We start from the raw sequence: 18,657 nt of genomic DNA, 5'->3' as shown, positions 1-18,657 counted from the left end.
GTATAATTCCTAATCCATTTCAACATCAAAACAGCCTATGTCAGGGGGATTTTTTCAGTGCTAAATTCATGAATGGAGTTTTTCACTTCAGCGAAGTGAGTGAACAGCAGTTGCAGTCTTTTAAAGAGTTGAGTGAGATGTTATCTAGGGTGTTTGAGAAGCGACTGGTCTCGTAGCCTACACTTCAGCAGTTTCCATACTTCACACGTAGTTCACTAATCCGGGGATTTTCGAATATTTAAATCTTCCTTCTTCTTTTTTTACCTGTTAGGAGTGTCTAAAAGGCATACATACCCATATGTGGACATGGTAGCCTAATTACCGGATGGGCGAGGTCACCTGGCTGCGTCAGATCCGAAGCTACCTGCTGAAGACCATTTCCTCAATTTGCGGCTGTTGAGACGCTGGAAGGAACAGCTGTGTTATACTTTAAATACTTCGAAGGATTAAGACGCTGAGGGATTGTTTGAGACTTTTAGCGTGTCGAATGGCGTGTGTAAGGATTGTGCGATTGGGAGTTATCGTTTTTCTTTGTCAGGTAAGTTTTTTTTTTTTTTTTTGATCGTCGAGTTGGCTAATACTGAAAATGGACGCGCAGTTTCGGACAATGAAGTCTTCGGTTTGTTATACTTTTTTGTCTTATTTGTTTTATTCATTTATTTCTTTTTTGTCAGGTATTGTCGTGTGGATATGCGGAGGAGTCGGTATGTACACCTGGATTTGAGTCGGAGTTATTCGTTTTTAAAGTGCACAGAGATCACCTTCACATGGGGAAAAGACTAGGAAGAGGTAGGCTGTTTTCACATCTCATTAAAATGCTAAAGCAACTGAACGTTGTTTAAAAAAATATAAAAATAGTTTTTAAACAAGGCAAAGTAACGTACACTAACTCGGCCTGTTTCAAAAACGCGATGCTAACTCTTACGTTAAATCTGGTCTCACCTTAAATTTGATTTTGTCGCTAGTGTTTCGTTATAAGGCTATCTTGTCGCATGTAGGACATTACTGGACATGTTCAAATTCATATTTCAGTTCGTAGAAAACTCTCTCTACGTTAACACTTTGATAGCCACACGTTCTTTAGTAGCAGGTAAGTTTCGTCCTTCCTGGTGTTGAAAAGCACACCAGTGATCGAGGTAAACCGTTGTTGATGTTATGTTTTGTCTTAACCGGTAAATTTTTAATTAAACCGCATTTTAGATCTGTGAGGTCAGGAGTTAAATCAAAGTCTCTGAAATATCATGTTTAAGTGCTTACTGAAGCATGAGATTTCAGACTTTGCAGGTGTTGTGAAATGTGACTGATTCAGAGCCAGTGAGTTTCTGTGGGTGTGGGACCAGGAGATTAGGGTCAACAAATTTAACTAAGCATTTTCACTCTTTTTTTTTTTTCTTTTTTTAATCTTTGAAATTATCCTAGTTGTTTTTAATTTTGTAATGCCATGTATTTTACATTTATGCCATTTACATACAATGTGTGGTCATGTGACAATAGTGTGGCACACTGCTGTTTGATGAGATCATTTTTCCTGTTTTGAAAAATATCGGGGTATTCAGTAAATATTATTCAGTTCTGAACACCTGTAACTATAAGGAACATTCTCAGAATTTATTCTCAGAATAATAGAATGATTGTTAAATGTCTTTAGTAATGTTCTCAAAGCATTAGTACAAAAACATTATTTATACATCGTTCATGGAATGTTTTTTTTTTTTTTTTTTTCTCATCGGCTTTATCTAAAATTATCTAAACATTTTGTATGGATTAGCTTCATGCTTGCCATATACTGATTTATCCTTTCATACTAATTTTTTTTTTTTTACCAGATTTGGTTTCTTATTGCAATTGACAGTGATCGAGGTAAACCGTTGTTGATGTTATGTTTTGTCTTAACCGGTAAATTTTTAATTAAACCGCATTTTAGATCTGTGAGGTCAGGAGTTAAATCAAAGTCTCTGAAATATCATGTTTAAGTGCTTACTGAAGCATGAGATTTCAGACTTTGCAGGTGTTGTGAAATGTGACTGATTCAGAGCCAGTGAGTTTCTGTGGGTGTGGGACCAGGAGATTAGGGTCAACAAATTTAACTAAGCATTTTCACTCTTTTTTTTTTTTCTTTTTTTAATCTTTGAAATTATCCTAGTTGTTTTTAATTTTGTAATGCCATGTATTTTACATTTCTAACACGTCTATTTTAACATTTATTTAATGCAATTGGTTTTGCGTGTGGTGTCATGTCTACGCCCCCCCAGTCAGGTACTTTCCATAAAAAGTGATGCCAGTTAAAGACTGTATGTGGTTTTAGTTTTGATTTTTATCTTCTGATCTCACAACATGACTACATTTAGTCATTTAAAACATTTAATGATTGGGAGGGTGGATTATCTTGATGTTAAAGGATGTTTTAGAATGTTTTTTTTTTTGTTTTTTTTTTCTCATCGGCTTTATCTAAAATGATCTAAACATTTTGTATGGATTAGCTTCATGCTTGCCATATACTGATTTATCCTTTCATACTAATTTATTTTTTTTTACCAGATTTGGTTTCTTATTGCAATTGATCTGTAGTTTATCTCTGTACATCTTGAAGGGAGCATCCTTTCAGTGTCCCACTAATGGTGGCTTATTCTTAAGGGCTGATTGGTTTCACCACTTCCTTTCAGACCACTAATGGATGGCAGCACTGCCATCGCAAAACCTCTGTATAGGGGATAGTGTTTGTTTAAATGAATTATGCTGTGTAGTTTTGGTAAAAGGACTGACAGAGTATGCATTATTCTGAAGCTGAGAAATGGTGGACATAAAGCGTGCCTGTGAGTTATGACGCATGTAAAACATAGGACTTTATAAATCGAAATTCTTTATTATGATGGATGCAGTGCTTTGTTGTCTTAGGTACCCTCAAAACCCCATCAGTAGCTATGTTTCCATCCACTTTTTTTTTTTTTTTTTAATGCAAGTTTTGGGATCTTGCGTAAATAAAACTCAATGGAAATGCCAATACAAAATATTAAAATGTGCATATAAAACGAACACGCTAAATTGTGGTAGGTTTTTTTTTTTTTTTATCCAATAAGACATGCTAATAAAAAAAGTTGGAAACGCATTTACCGAATAAGTTTCTTGATGTGCAACAAACTTACTGGCTTTGCCTCAGCAGATCATGTAATTGGATAACTGCACTAACCAGCTCATCAATCTCATTGCCTACCTTCTCAAATGGTATTTTAATACATTTGGAGTGTCTGAGCCAAAGTCTGTCATCAAAATGATTTGGTATAATTACCTACCATAACTGTCTCACACGATTGCATTCACAAACATCAGAATAGATAAACTTAAACCCTTTCATCAAATATGAGATTTGTTCTTTCAAACTAATACAGGGCGGCAGCTTTATTGTTATAAATTGCCCATTATTACAATGAATCTCTTAAACAATTATTATTGTGGGTGGAAAAACAAACTTGGCAAGTAGCTTCCCCTTATGCTTAAACAACATCTGTTAGTTTATTGGTTTGAAAATTTTGATGGATTGAAAGTTGTGAAGAAGTGAGGCTGTGCTGCTGTAGGTGTCATAAATTGACTATTTTCTTTAACTTTCAGTAACTTTCAATAACTGCGATGGAAGAACAAGAACATTCTTTCAGTCTGTTGACAAGCGGTTTGATGTGAGCACGGATGGGACTGTAACGCTGAAGAGACAAGTGACTCTTCATGAAGGCCACAAGGTGTTTTCTGTGCACGCTTGGGACTCCAATGGCAAGAAGCACACTGTATCTGTCAAAGTTGAGCATATCCACCATCATAAGGAACATCACATGGATCGGGTCATGAACATCTCCTCTCCAGAGGTACAAACACATTTAATGCAAGAAGCTGCTTTGCAATACAGTGCAAGCCTGACCTCTATTGGGCACTTCAGTTTTTGTTTGGTACTTTACTGTGGTACTTCAAATGGATGGTTATTAATTGCTGTACATAATTACAATTAATTATTGAAGACGTGCTAAATTCATTCAGTTTTCCATCCATACTGATGAATGTCATTTGTCGCAGCCCATTGGTCTCATAAACACAAAATGAGTCTGCAGAGGTTTCATTCATGCAGTGCTAAAACCTAAGATTTCCTAAACTTTGTTCTGTATTCTACTCCATTTATTATACATAGTGGAATAATGTACATCAAGCTAGGAAACGAAGGGTTCTCAAATGAACCTAAATTGGTTTATTAAATGGCGGGCCAAAATTTTACTCCCCATTTATTAATACTGTTTTTACCAGAACAATTTTAGTAGTCAGTAGCTGTAATAAACATTTTCATGTTCAAAAGTTTCGTGTTGCCTTGGTCACGCACAGAAATTAGCAAATGATGTTTTTCATATTTACTACTACAAAATCTGCACGGTCTTTAATTGTAAACAAAAATGGTTTATCATTCAGTGTCTTTTACTAACATATTTAACTAACATTTTTAGATGGAATTGCCCTCTGATCAGGTTCTGACTTTTCCAAAGTCTTCGACGGGTCTAAAGAGAGCAAAGAGAGGTTGGGTTATTCCTCCGTTCCATGTGCCTGAGAATAGCAGAGGGCCATTCCCAATGAAGCTGGTCCAGGTGAGTGGAAATCATGAAAGAACTGTTCAGAATTAGTGTTTATTAATGTTTGCGAGAGTTTTGTCTGTCATTGACTTTCTCTTATTGCTTTCTGTGTTTAGATAAAGTCAGACTTTGCCAAGGAAACTCAAATGGTGTACAGCATCACAGGTGAAGGGGCAGATCAGGACCCAAAGGGGATTTTCACTGTTGAAAGATTATCAGGGAATCTCTTTGTCACTCAGCCACTCGACAGAGAAAAAAAAGCTTCATACAGAGTGAGTCGATTTTAATCTCATAACGTTTAAAATCAACATTTAGTTCTTGGTGTATTTCAGCACTAAACTGTCTGATCATTCTTAATTCTTTGAAAACTGTCCTCTTTTAATCAGATGAAATGGCTTGACCGTTTTCTTGTCATATGTTTGCATGAGACCTTGCATTTTAATTTTGTATATCTACTAAAGATTAAGTCCGTTTTCTTTAGGACTACCTTTGAGTGTCAGTGTCTCAAAAGGGGCTTTCGCACAAGAGGAACCTTTTCATAGTTCCTAGAACTATTGGCAGAAGTACTTGCTTTTTGGTGTGTTTGCATTGTAGGACCTAGGAACCGTTTTAGTTCCAGGAACGTTTGAGGGAACTAAATTAGCTCCTACTTCAGAGTTGGGTCCAAAAACAGTTCTATAGGAACTATCAGTGATGTAAGTGTACACTAATTGGCCAAACACACGTGAAACACCGACTACCCGGTATTTTTAAAAAGCCATGTAAACACATTTACTCCACAAAGATGGAAAAAGGTGATAACGGCATTTACATGTTGTCTGCAGTGTTGTTCTTTTCTCTGCTGCAATATGTAACACTGCAGGTTGTCATAGAAAATTGTCTCTTAGCCCAACTTTTTGCTCTTTCAATCGCAAGGTGATAACGGCATTTACATGTTGTCTGCAGTGTTGTTCTTTTCTCTGCTGCAATAGGTTGTCATAGGAAATTTTGTCTCTTAGCCCAACTTTTTGCTCTTTCAATCGCATAAATTGTGCATTTACATTCTCTGTTATCACGAAACGGACAACAAAAACCGCTCCGATCGCAGCGTCCTCCATTCACTGATTGTTGACATTTGTAAATGGCGCACATAAAGACGTCGCTGTCAGCCGCTTCAGAGTTCCTGCTGCTGGTGCAAACGCAACCAGGAAAACCCGAAGGAGAAATTGGTTCTTGAGGAACGACCCTGCTGGCTAATTCCTAGAACTAAGTTCCTAGAACTACGCGGTGCGAAAGCCCCTTAAGTTAATAGACATGGACTAAAACACTTTAAAGAAACCCATTCATTATTTGCCCCTTAACATTCCCAAATTTCTTCTAATTTCTTTAGCTTATAGCTCATGCTGTAGCACGTGATGTGGATAATGTAAAAGAAAGTCCAATGGAAATTCTCATCAACGTGATTGACCAAAATGATAATAAGCCTGTGTTTACTCAAAATCCTTTTAATGGACTTGTTCATGAAGCTGCTGGAAAAGGTAGGTGTATGGTGCAGTTTCTCAATTAAATGGCTTTTAGCTGTTTTTTCCCTTCAAATGCCTCTGCAGCTTTTACCGCCTAATAATTAGTCTTTATTTTCTAATCAAAGATGATGAGTTTATGACAGTCACAGCCACTGATGCAGATGACCCAGAAACGTACAACGGTATAGTCAACTACGCAATTGTCAGCCAAGAGCCGCCACTTCCAAAACCAAACATGTTTGATATCAACATTTTATCTGGAACCATTCGTGTACGAGAAGCAGACATGGACAGAGAGGTGAGAAGTGACATTTGATGAATCTCAAAGTGGTAATAAAATTACTTAATGTAAACAAACTCATCAGCTATGTTTCTTTTCAGCAATGGCCCAGATATACTTTGTTAATTGTGGCTACTGACATGGAAGGAAAAGGTTCGTCAACCACTGGCACAGCTGTTATTACAATTACTGACAGCAATGATAACCCTCCTCAGTTTGAGCAAACTTCGGTAATGTATATTTATGTATTTAGAATTGTTTTACTCTACCACTTGTAGGTGTTTGAACTCATTAATTCTTATATACACACACCATGCATATCTTTTAGCACGTCGTATCTGTCCCAGAGAATAAAGTAGGCCATGTAGTGGCCAAACTTGCAGTTTCTGATGGAGATGAATTTGGATCACCGGCCTGGTCAACCAAGTATCGCATTATTAGTGGTGACAAGGGTGGGTTTTTCAATGTCAGTACTGGACCCAGCCAGCTAGAGGGCATCATCACCACTGTTAAGGTACTGTGTGTTGCTCATATGTTTGCCCAGACAATTGGTTGTGATGACATGCTTTAGTAAAAGACACTTTCTTTTCCGTTTAGGCCCTGGACTTTGAGAAGACCAAGCAGTACGTTCTGTCTGTGATTGTTGAGAATGATGATCCATTTGTCGGTTCTTTGCCCACTTCCACTGCCACAGTCACAGTGAATGTAGAAGATGTAAATGAACCTCCTGAGTTTAATCCAAAAGAGAAGACTATCTTCAAACCTGAAGATGCACCAGTTGATACTGAATTGGTTACTTATACAGCCACTGATCCAGACATTGGAAAATCACAGAAGATAATGTAAGATATGAAATATATTTTAATCATTTCCTTTTCTGACTGATTTCGCTAGAAATGTCTTCAATGTTTTATAGTGAACAAAAATCCAATGGACTTCCATAGATGTGCTCTTCATAAATTCAGACCTTTTCTTTTACATGCTCTAATTTTCAAACAGTTTAGGTGTGAATGCTTAGACTACTAAATTCACTTCACTAGTATAACTTTTGAGAACCACCTTTCCACTGTCAAAATTCTTCTGCCCAGCCATAAAACCACAGCATATACTTTAAACTTCACATTTTTAAAGCTCCATGTCTGGTCAAACCAACATTAAAAGGTTAGTTCACCCAAAAATGAAGATTCTGTCATTATTACTCACCCTCATGTTGTTCCAAACCCATAAGGCTTTAGTTCATCTTCAGAACACAAATTAAGATGTTTTTGATGAAATCCGAGAGCTTTCTGACCCTGTATAGACAGCAATGTAACTACCATGTTCAAGGCCCAGAAAGGTAGTAAGGACATCATTAAAATAGTCCATGTGACCTCAGTGGTTCAGCCTTTTATGAAGCTACTAGAATATAGCTAATATAATTTTTTTTTACGCAAAGAAAACAACTTCATTCAACAGTTTCTTCTCTTCTGCATCAGACTTCGATGCATGCTCAAGACAGTACCACAGTTCAACATGCATGCATGTGCTTTCCTCTGACTGCAAACAAGCCGCAGCGCATCTGGGTTCTATGTCAGAATGACTGCTCCTGCGTCAGCAGCACCACATGCATGAGTCGTGGTCCTCTTGTGAATGCACGTTAGAGACTGACACGGAAGAGAAGAATTGTTGAATGAAGATTCAACTGCTCACAAAGTGTTCTCATAGCTTCATAACATTTATGGTTGAACCACTGATGTCATATGGACAATTTTAACAATGTCCTTTCTACGTTTCTGGGCCTTGAGCGTGGTAGTTCCGTTGCTGTCTATGCAGGGTCAGAAAGCTCTCAGATTTCATCAAATATCTTAATTTATGTTCTGAAGATGAGCAAAGGTCTTACGGGTTTGGAACGACATGAGGGTGAGAAATTGACAGAATTTTCATTTTTGGGTGAACTATCCCCTTAAGTTTTTCTTGAACATTTTCTAGTTTTAACTTGTATGTTTTTTTTTGTTTTTTTTTTTCCTTCCAGGTATAAAATGGGCAATGATCCTGCTGGCTGGCTCAGTGTGTCTCCAGAGACTGGAGTGATCAAAGTCAGAACCCTTATGGATAGAGAATCCGCTTATGTCAAAGATGGAAAATACAGAGCTATCATTTTGGCCGTGGATGATGACGGTAATTTGTGTTTCTAGGTAGAAGGAATTCTTGCAGCATAGCCTTTTTCTAATATGTTTGTGCTTGTGTGCAGCAACATCTCCAGCAACTGGCACAGGAACCCTGATAATTGAATTGGAGAATGTAAATGACAACGCTCCTGTTATAAATGAAAGGACTGTAGGAGTTTGCAATCGTGGATCAGCCCCAGTTCTTCTCTCTATAACGGACAAAGATGGACCTCCTTATGGTGCACCCTTTAGCGTTGAGACCCAAGGAGAAACCAGTAAAAACTGGTCCACCTCAATGAATGACACATGTGAGCAGTTTCTAATGTTTTAAGAAATTCAACTAATTCTTTCACATTAAAGTGGTTGGCTGGTTGGTAGTGGCTACACGTCTAACTATTATAATGTGCCCATTTCAGCAACTGGTGTTTTTCTGCATCTCAAGTCTCAATTGGAGCAGGGGGACTACAATGTAGTCCTGAGAGTGTTTGATCAACATAAGCTGTATCAGGACAGCTCCATTCAAGCAACTGTGTGTGACTGCACAGGAGATGAAGTCCGGTGTACTGAAAAACGGTTAGGAGGGATGTCACTATCTGGAGTGCTTGGGATCCTGGGAGGAATCTTGGCTCTGCTGTGTATGTAGTTTCTCTCATGCATTGTGTAAACCAGCTACAGTAAACAATTGTAGCTGGTTTACTTGGTTGTCATGGTCAATGCAGTGGGCATACAGTAACTGTATGCTCTGTATGCTGATCATTTTAGCAACTGTAGTTTGTCTTCCAGGTGTTGTGTGCATATAGACGGTTGGTGTATATAAACTATACTGCAGAAATGGACTTTTCAGTTTAATTCCTTATTACTACTGAATTTTAAAGTTTGCTATTGTAAGTTATGTTGTGTTTCTTGTACCACAGTGCTCGTTCTTCTTCTGCTTTTGTTCCTGAGGAGGAAAAGCGGTACCAAAAAAGAACCCCTCCTTCCTGAAGATGATGTAAGAGACAACATCTACTATTATGATGAGGAAGGCGGTGGAGAAGACGACCAGGTTGGTTTTAATTTGAATAAATTTATCAGTTTTTGATGGCTGAATTCATAGTGTTTGGTTAAACTTGAAACAAAATATTGACAGTCACGCATCCTGTTATTTTTATTTTTTTTTTATTGCAGTCAGATCTTGCCTGCAGCGCTCAAGCATCATGTACAAATCTTTCTTTTTGCTTAACATTTTTTTGCAATATAAGCATTTGTGAAGCTTTGTGAAATGCTTGTTACGGAGTTCCATAGTCTGTAACAAGGCAAAGCCATTTTATAAAAAAGAGTTTTGGTTTGGGTTCCATGTAAACTTAACATTCAGATGTCAAGGTTGGGTTCCAACCTGTGTGCAGTTACATTTGTAGTAGCTTGCGATGACTTTGACTTGATGTTGATAGCTTGATGTTTGGAAAACAAAAAGTAGCTTGAGACTATATACTGACCTTCTGCATGTAGCAGTTGGCTTCCTCTTTGCAGTTCTTTCATATCAAACACCCTTTCTGCACAGGATTATGATCTGAGTGTGTTGCATCGTGGCTTGGACAACAGACCTGAAGTGTTCCGAAATGATGTGGCACCCACTTTCCTACCAGCACCTCAGTATAGACCTCGACCAGCCAACCCTGAGGAGATTGGGACGTTCATTGATGATGTAAGTGATATTTTTAAAGTCTGTTTATCTTTTTATAACAAGGTTTAAATATGGCAATAACACAACTTTGTACCACAGAATCTGAATGCTGCGGATAACGACCCTACAGCACCCCCCTATGACTCCCTCCTGGTGTTTGACTATGAAGGAGGAGGCTCAGATGCAGGTTCACTCAGCTCCCTCAACTCTTCCAGCTCAGGACACGACCAAGACTATGACTTCCTCAATGAGTGGGGCCCACGCTTTAAGAAGCTGGCAGACATGTTTGGAGGAGGAGAGGATTAAGATCCCCATTTTAAGATTTAATTTACTCCTCTACCCTCCCTCCTCTGTGCAAGAGGCACATTGGTGGTTTATAAGTGCAAAAATATGAGAATTTTATTTCACTTCATGGTCTGGTGATTTGCATATGTTTAAAGTTGGAACTGGTATAATAGCACTGTTCATGCATCAGCATAAACAAAAAGAATCTTTGACTTGATGTGTTTTCTTTTCATGGGAGCAGTCTTTTTTCTTTTATTTTTATTTTTTTCTTTTCCTCGTCCTCTCTTTAAATGAAGCTCCCAATTGAAAAGACTTTGAATATTTGCTCTGATTGCTCAGTAGGTAAGAAGCTATAATACGGCATAAGATGTTTGTCCAAAGCTGTTTAACTGTATATTTTATGTAATGCTTTTTGCAACATTTTGTTAACTTTGGCATTAAAGATTGATCTAAAGCATGAATGTTACTGTAAATTTACCATTTTTGAAAAGCACTGATTTTTCAAAAACTTTTTGTGATATTTGCAGGTGTCTTATTTCTGTCCTTTTTCCACTCTCAGCTGCAAGGATGTTCCTGACTTTTTTTGAAAATGTTTTTCTTTTATATAGTTATGATTGTTTAGGCATTGTTTTACACTGCATATTTTATTAAACAAATTACTTTTACTCTTTTTGTTTCCAAGTGTTCAGTCTACAGCACATCTCACAGTATACTGGAAGATGGGATAATCTTAGTTTTGACAATTTGTCATTGAGTCAAACTGTGGGAACACTTTATTTTGCAGTGACCTTGTTATACATATTACACATACTTACATCAAGAACAGTAAATTATGCAGAAGAAAGTGCCAAATCCTAACTCTATAGTGAGTACATGCTGTAAAATTACAATTACTCCGTAATTATGCTGCAAAAAGGATACCAGATAGGATGTAACAAATGCTTATCGAACAAGAAAAACACAGCAGGATTACAATTTTAGTGGTTGTTGATTGCAAGCATAGCCTTGTAGGTAGTTATAACATTCTCCTCAAAGATAACAAGGCAGTGTCATTTCATTTCAGTCTCACTATACATGTATGCAGTTGTCAATTCCTTCCAGGTATAAAATGGGCAATGATCCTGCTGGCTGGCTCAGTGTGTCTCCAGAGACTGGAGTGATCAAAGTCAGAACCCTTATGGATAGAGAATCCGCTTATGTCAAAGATGGAAAATACAGAGCTATCATTTTGGCCGTGGATGATGACGGTAATTTGTGTTTCTAGGTAGAAGGAATTCTTGCAGCATAGCCTTTTTCTAATATGTTTGTGCTTGTGTGCAGCAACATCTCCAGCAACTGGCACAGGAACCCTGATAATTGAATTGGAGAATGTAAATGACAACGCTCCTGTTATAAATGAAAGGACTGTAGGAGTTTGCAATCGTGGATCAGCCCCAGTTCTTCTCTCTATAACGGACAAAGATGGACCTCCTTATGGTGCACCCTTTAGCGTTGAGACCCAAGGAGAAACCAGTAAAAACTGGTCCACCTCAATGAATGACACATGTGAGCAGTTTCTAATGTTTTAAGAAATTCAACTAATTCTTTTACATTAAAGTGGTTGGCTGGTTGGTAGTGGCTACACGTCTAACTATTATAATGTGCCCATTTCAGCAACTGGTGTTTTTCTGCATCTCAAGTCTCAATTGGAGCAGGGGGACTACAATGTAGTCCTGAGAGTGTTTGATCAACATAAGCTGTATCAGGACAGCTCCATTCAAGCAACTGTGTGTGACTGCACAGGAGATGAAGTCCGGTGTACTGAAAAACGGTTAGGAGGGATGTCACTATCTGGAGTGCTTGGGATCCTGGGAGGAATCTTGGCTCTGCTGTGTATGTAGTTTCTCTCATGCATTGTGTAAACCAGCTACAGTAAACAATTGTAGCTGGTTTACTTGGTTGTCATGGTCAATGCAGTGGGCATACAGTAACTGTATGCTGATCATTTTAGCAACCGTAGTTTGTCTTCCAGGTGTTGTGTGCATATAGACGGTTGGTGTATATAAACTATACTGCAGAAATGGACTTTTCAGTTTAATTCCTTATTACCACTGAATTTTAAAGTTTGCTATTGTAAGTTATGTTGTGTTTCTTGTACCACAGTGCTCGTTCTTCTTCTGCTTTTGTTCCTGAGGAGGAAAAGCGGTACCAAAAAAGAACCCCTCCTTCCTGAAGATGATGTAAGAGACAACATCTACTATTATGATGAGGAAGGCGGTGGAGAAGACGACCAGGTTGGTTTTAATTTGAATAAATTTATCAGTTTTTGATGGCTGAATTCATAGTGTTTGGTTAAACTTGAAACAAAATATTGACAGTCACGCATCCTGTTATTTTATTTTTTTTATTGCAGTCAGATCTTGCCTGCAGCGCTCAAGCATCATGTACAAATCTGTCTTTTTGCTTAACATTTTTTTGCAAGGCATACAGTAACTGTATGCTGATCATTTTAGCAACCGTAGTTTGTCTTCCAGGTGTTGTGTGCATATAGACGGTTGGTGTATATAAACTATACTGCAGAAATGGACTTTTCAGTTTAATTCCTTATTACCACTGAATTTTAAAGTTTGCTATTGTAAGTTATGTTGTGTTTCTTGTACCACAGTGCTCGTTCTTCTTCTGCTTTTGTTCCTGAGGAGGAAAAGCGGTACCAAAAAAGAACCCCTCCTTCCTGAAGATGATGTAAGAGACAACATCTACTATTATGATGAGGAAGGCGGTGGAGAAGACGACCAGGTTGGTTTTAATTTGAATAAATTTATCAGTTTTTGATGGCTGAATTCATAGTGTTTGGTTAAACTTGAAACAAAATATTGACAGTCACGCATCCTGTTATTTTTATTTTTTTTTTATTGCAGTCAGATCTTGCCTGCAGCGCTCAAGCATCATGTACAAATCTTTCTTTTTGCTTAACATTTTTTTGCAATATAAGCATTTGTGAAGCTTTGTGAAATGCTTGTTACGGAGTTCCATAGTCTGTAACAAGGCAAAGCCATTTTATAAAAAAGAGTTTTGGTTTGGGTTCCATGTAAACTTAACATTCAGATGTCAAGGTTGGGTTCCAACCTGTGTGCAGTTACATTTGTAGTAGCTTGCGATGACTTTGACTTGATGTTGATAGCTTGATGTTTGGAAAACAAAAAGTAGCTTGAGACTATATACTGACCTTCTGCATGTAGCAGTTGGCTTCCTCTTTGCAGTTCTTTCATATCAAACACCCTTTCTGCACAGGATTATGATCTGAGTGTGTTGCATCGTGGCTTGGACAACAGACCTGAAGTGTTCCGAAATGATGTGGCACCCACTTTCCTACCAGCACCTCAGTATAGACCTCGACCAGCCAACCCTGAGGAGATTGGGACGTTCATTGATGATGTAAGTGATATTTTTAAAGTCTGTTTATCTTTTTATAACAAGGTTTAAATATGGCAATAACACAACTTTGTACCACAGAATCTGAATGCTGCGGATAACGACCCTACAGCACCCCCCTATGACTCCCTCCTGGTGTTTGACTATGAAGGAGGAGGCTCAGATGCAGGTTCACTCAGCTCCCTCAACTCTTCCAGCTCAGGACACGACCAAGACTATGACTTCCTCAATGAGTGGGGCCCACGCTTTAAGAAGCTGGCAGACATGTTTGGAGGAGGAGAGGATTAAGATCCCCATTTTAAGATTTAATTTACTCCTCTCCCCTCCCTCCTCTGTGCAAGAGGCACATTGGTGGTTTATAAGTGCAAAAATATGAGAATTTTATTTCACTTCATGGTCTGGTGATTTGCATATGTTTAAAGTTGGAACTGGTATAATAGCACTGTTCATGCATCAGCATAAACAAAAAGAATCTTTGACTTGATGTGTTTTCTTTTCATGGGAGCAGTCTTTTTTCTTTTATTTTTATTTTTTTCTTTTCCTCGTCCTCTCTTTAAATGAAGCTCCCAATTGAAAAGACTTTGAATATTTGCTCTGATTGCTCAGTAGGTAAGAAGCTATAATACGGCATAAGATGTTTGTCCAAAGCTGTTTAACTGTATATTTTATGTAATGCTTTTTGCAACATTTTGTTAACTTTGGCATTAAAGATTGATCTAAAGCATGAATGTTACTGTAAATTTACCATTTTTGAAAAGCACTGATTTTTCAAAAACTTTTTGTGATATTTGCAGGTGTCTTATTTCTGTCCTTTTTCCACTCTCAGCTGCAAGGATGTTCCTGACTTTTTTTGAAAATGTTTTTCTTTTATATAGTTATGATTGTTTAGGCATTGTTTTACACCATATTTTATTAAACAAATTACTTTTACTCTTTTTGTTTCCAAGTGTTCAGTCTACAGCACATCTCACAGTATACTGGAAGATGGGATAATCTTAGTTTTGACAATTTGTCATTGAGTCAAACTGTGGGAACACTTTATTTTGCAGTGACCTTGTTATACATATTACACATACTTACATCAAGAACAGTAAATTATGCAGAAGAAAGTGCCAAATCCTAACTCTATAGTGAGTACATGCTGTAAAATTACAATTACTCCGTAATTATGCTGCAAAAAGGATACCAGATAGGATGTAACAAATGCTTATCGAACAAGAAAAACACAGCAGGATTACAATTTTAGTGGTTGTTGATTGCAAGCATAGCCTTGTAGGTAGTTATAACATTCTCCTCAAAGATAACAAGGCAGTGTCATTTCATTTCAGTCTCACTATACATGTATGCAGTTGTCAAACTTATGGGCCCCCTTGGTGACTATGCAAAGAAGGCTATGAAAATTAATCTGCATTGTTTATCCTTTTGATTTTACATTCAAAACATTTCACAAAATTCCATCTTTCCATTGAAGTAGGACAAACAGTTGAAAGTGGTGGGGAAATTATGAATATTTTAGCACACCAGTGACTAGGAACATCAAACTGTCCAGCCATGGCTTCCTTTTTCACAGGAGAACAAATATGAGGAAACACTAGAGATGTTATGAATCTGCCTGGAAGAGAACATGTCTATATTGTCTTAATGCAAGGCGAGGAGAATAGTTTGAGTGGCCAAAGGCTCACAGCCGGAGAATGTTTTGAGAGGGGAAAAAAAAATAATCCAGCAAATTCACAATAAAATTTTAAATAGACCGGATTCTACAGTTAGATGAACTTTTACTCATGGTTGGATGTTCCATCAGGACACTGATACAAACAAACATCAAAATCAACGAAAGAATGGGTCACTGAGCACAAAATAAAGGTTCTGCCATGGCCATTCCAGGCCTGTGATGATCTGAACTCTGAACAAACTGCACCCTCATCAAGCATTATAGGAGAAGACTCAGAGCAGTTATCTTGGCAAATGGAGGTTGCAAAAAAGTGTTGAATAAAAGGGAGGCAATGACTGTAGCCAGTGTGTATTGGAGCTAAATATTTATTCCATATTGAGATTTCCCCCAACCCCCCATTTTTAAGTATAAGTAGAGTAGAGTTTCCTTTGAAATCATTTTTACCTAGAAATGGATAGTAAGTTTCACAAATAATTGCAAGACGATAAGTATCAAATTGAATTAAACATGACATTTTGAAGTAGAACAACTGAAATAATATTTTCTTGTAAAACTCCAAAAGCTTTTTTTTAAATTCAGCTGTGTATTTAAGATTGTTCTTGTAAGCTGTGGGGGTGGAAGGGACGACATCAGTTTTGCGCTGGGGCTCATACAATCTCTTTCTTCCATGGAACAACAAAAGGGCATGTTAGTGACCTTGCATTGAAGAAAATCAATTTGGTTTGGAACAACTTGAGGATGAGAAAATAATGACTGTATTTAAATATTTTAGAAATATTTATCCCTTTAACAAGCTTTAAAAGGCACTGCAAAGGCTAAAAAAAATAGAAACGTATCAATATAAATAAAATAGAAACACAGAAAAAAATATCTCACTTGATGCACATGTGAGTACACTAAGAGCACATTAGATGGCGATGTCAAATACAGACTTTCCAGTTTTATCAAACGTCTAGAATCTCTTCAAAGCATTACATTTGTAAAAGCAATTCATGTTGCTTTCAAAGGAAGGTATTGGCAACCTAGCTAACATTTTTTGTTTCCTGAATAGTTCTGCATGAGAACTTTAGTTTGCAGTTATTTCAAATAAATAAAGCTACTAATAGTGCAGTATTTCAGTCATGGTATCCAGTTAAGACACTCGAAGCATTTGTAATCTTCACTCCTCAGTCATGATGTCAGCCGTATGTCAGAACACAGATTTGACACTTGCAAGGCCCTTGATCTACTAAACTCTGGGACAGTGGTGTGATTGTGCATTAACGCGTCACTGGCATTTATCAACAACATTCTATTATTACAATACATACATATTACGATAAGTCCTATCTATTTCTGTCAAACTGAGATGTTGCAAAAGTCGTGATGACTCGTTCAGTAAGTGAATATATGTGAAGCTAATTTTGAGAGTAACCATGTCAGCACTGACCAACGAACAGAGAGCTGATTGAGAAATGCAAGGTTGCAACACAGTATTAATGAGTTATAAATCACTATCATACATGAGCACCACCCTCCTGAAGTTGTGTCTGTTTAAAAATATAAAGAGTTTACATAAAATATGATAAATGATTGAATGGATGGATGGATGGATTATAACCCACACAAAAATGTATATTTGTTTCCAGTTTCACTTGCAATTTTGAACTGAATTAAAATATTTGCTATACATTGTGTTAGCATTTTAAATTAAAATGTTTGAAATAAAATGGGGATCAATTGTGGCAGGACATGGTGATAGAGAAGGGCATAGTAATCGTTTTGAACAAATAAAAATTAATTAAATAAATAAATCATGCACAAAATTCAAAATGCACTTGTTGGCATGACAACACACCTACTTTTAAAACCCATTCAGAAGTGGAGTAGGTTGTACAGTACTTTGTGCTTGAAATGAATTAAAAGGTTCAGGGATGTTCATTTGTAACAAATATGAGAAGCTTCTAAAAGTTTCAGACACACAGCACAAAAAAATAGCATTATAGGTATTAAAATAAATGTGTTATAAGACTATCTTGTCATTAATGAACATGTATAAATGCATAAAGAAGTAAAACACAAAATTATTATTATTTTATAATAGCCTAATTAAAAAGAAAACAAGTAGATAGAATAAAAATAGAATAGAGAGTTCTAATGTTAAATTAAATTTTAAAAATTTTAACAATATGTATTATAAATTCAATGTCTCTGTTACTTAGTGGAGAAGAGGAGAGAAGTACCCTCAGCTTAACAGAGCTGCTCACACTTACATATGACCAAAAATCTAAAATGAGACATATGATGGGATTTCAGGTATTCTTTTATCTTTCCACCCCTCCCCCCTCTCCCAGAGGTGGAAACAGACAGCCAGCCTCCTGCCCATCCCTGCCAGGGAGACTTGAAACTGGCTCTGAGGAGGGTTGTGTGGCCACCCCCGGGTAGAGGTCAGCTGGGGTGTGGGGTAAGGGAGTGGAAGAATCATCTACCTGAGGTGGTCTGGTATCAGCACTCGGGCTGGATTGCAAATGCAATGTGTGGCACTCCAACCTAGAGTCCCCAGGAATATTTGCTGCCTCTAACAGACCTGTAAAAGACATATCAACGTTATTTTCAATGGACATGACAACCTCAGGACCCCCTTCAAACCGGAGCAGGCCACCCCTTAAGTCTAACTGGCAACCTGCACTTTTAAGGAAGTCCAGACCAAGAATACAGGGGTCTTGTACTGTAGCCACCCACACCGAATGGCGTAATGTCTTTCCCCCTACCGTCAGCCCCACCTCTCCTTTACCCTTCATGGGCGCTAGTTCACCCGTCACTGTGCGTAGTCGGACAGTGGTGGGTTCCAGCTTGGCATTTGCCGGAACTACATCTGGTCTCAACACTGTCAAAGTCGATCCCGTATCCACCAATGCTAAACACGGCACCCCTTCCACCAAAATAGGGACATGACAAAAATCACTAACACATGTTCGCCCCACCACAACCACAGACTCATTTGTCCCACAGTCTCCCTCCCCCAACAGTCCATGATCGTCTTCCCGTAATCCATTTCTTGGAACTTCTGCAGACGAAGAACCCTGGTGGGGATGAGTGTTGGGGGTCCGCACATCC

At 37.8% G+C, this 18,657-nt stretch overlaps 2 protein-coding genes and 1 long non-coding RNA gene across 6 annotated transcripts in view; 2 read left to right on the top strand and 1 right to left on the bottom strand.

Annotated features, from left to right (window-relative positions):
• The first annotated feature begins 363 nt into the window (after positions 1 to 363).
• LOC107663036 (B-cadherin-like) lies at positions 364 to 11,143 on the top strand. Of its 3 annotated transcripts, none has more exons than XM_016453177.1 (16): positions 364 to 538; positions 675 to 789; positions 3,607 to 3,854; positions 4,479 to 4,616; positions 4,718 to 4,873; positions 5,971 to 6,118; positions 6,229 to 6,401; positions 6,485 to 6,613; positions 6,712 to 6,897; positions 6,981 to 7,225; positions 8,395 to 8,540; positions 8,617 to 8,838; positions 8,947 to 9,165; positions 9,445 to 9,575; positions 10,071 to 10,214; positions 10,293 to 11,143. In XM_016453177.1, the coding sequence occupies exons 1-16, from the start codon at positions 488 to 490 to the stop codon at positions 10,497 to 10,499; spliced, it is 2,658 nt and encodes an 885-aa protein (XP_016308663.1). In that variant the 5' UTR covers positions 364 to 487; the 3' UTR covers positions 10,500 to 11,143. The 3 variants fall into 3 exon arrangements, with proteins under 3 accessions (XP_016308663.1, XP_016308664.1, XP_016308662.1); XM_016453178.1 differs by having other exon boundaries at positions 365 to 538; positions 3,607 to 3,830; positions 8,614 to 8,838; XM_016453176.1 differs by having other exon boundaries at positions 365 to 538; positions 8,614 to 8,838.
• LOC107663049 (uncharacterized) overlaps positions 4,110 to 18,657 on the bottom strand; it is a 20,087-nt gene continuing 5,539 nt past the window's right edge. Inside the window, exons 3-4 of the long non-coding RNA XR_001631279.1 lie at positions 7,363 to 7,367; positions 4,110 to 4,120 (exon numbers count right to left, since the gene is read on the bottom strand). This is a non-coding gene — a long non-coding RNA (uncharacterized LOC107663049). The remainder of the gene's footprint in view (positions 4,121 to 7,362; positions 7,368 to 18,657) is intronic.
• LOC107663042 (B-cadherin-like) lies at positions 11,586 to 14,819 on the top strand. 2 transcript variants are annotated; one of them, XM_016453193.1, is made up of 6 exons: positions 11,586 to 11,725; positions 11,802 to 12,023; positions 12,132 to 12,350; positions 12,621 to 12,751; positions 13,749 to 13,892; positions 13,971 to 14,819. In XM_016453193.1, the coding sequence occupies exons 1-6, from the start codon at positions 11,587 to 11,589 to the stop codon at positions 14,175 to 14,177; spliced, it is 1,062 nt and encodes a 353-aa protein (XP_016308679.1). In that variant the 5' UTR covers position 11,586; the 3' UTR covers positions 14,178 to 14,819. The 2 variants fall into 2 exon arrangements, with proteins under 2 accessions (XP_016308679.1, XP_016308678.1); XM_016453192.1 differs by having other exon boundaries at positions 11,799 to 12,023.

Source organism: Sinocyclocheilus anshuiensis, unplaced genomic scaffold (genome assembly GCF_001515605.1).
Source record: "Sinocyclocheilus anshuiensis isolate Anshui unplaced genomic scaffold, SAMN03320099.WGS_v1.1 scaffold1317, whole genome shotgun sequence".
Lineage (NCBI taxonomy): Eukaryota > Metazoa > Chordata > Actinopteri > Cypriniformes > Cyprinidae > Sinocyclocheilus > Sinocyclocheilus anshuiensis.
The sequence above is the reverse complement of the archived record's forward strand: the minus strand, read 5'-3'. Positions and strand labels throughout refer to the sequence as shown.

Coding starts and splice junctions, on each gene's coding strand:
- LOC107663036 (XM_016453176.1), top strand. CDS start 488: ATGGCGTGTGTAAGGATTGTGCGATTGGGAGTTATCGTTTTTCTTTGT. Junction 4,874..5,970: donor AAAAAAAAGCTTCATACAGA/GTGAGTCGATTT, acceptor TAATTTCTTTAG/CTTATAGCTCATGCTGTAGC. Junction 6,898..6,980: donor GCATCATCACCACTGTTAAG/GTACTGTGTGTT, acceptor TTTTCCGTTTAG/GCCCTGGACTTTGAGAAGAC.
- LOC107663042 (XM_016453192.1), top strand. CDS start 11,587: ATGGGCAATGATCCTGCTGGCTGGCTCAGTGTGTCTCCAGAGACTGGA. Junction 12,024..12,131: donor CACCTCAATGAATGACACAT/GTGAGCAGTTTC, acceptor TGCCCATTTCAG/CAACTGGTGTTTTTCTGCAT. Junction 12,351..12,620: donor AGGAATCTTGGCTCTGCTGT/GTATGTAGTTTC, acceptor CTTGTACCACAG/TGCTCGTTCTTCTTCTGCTT.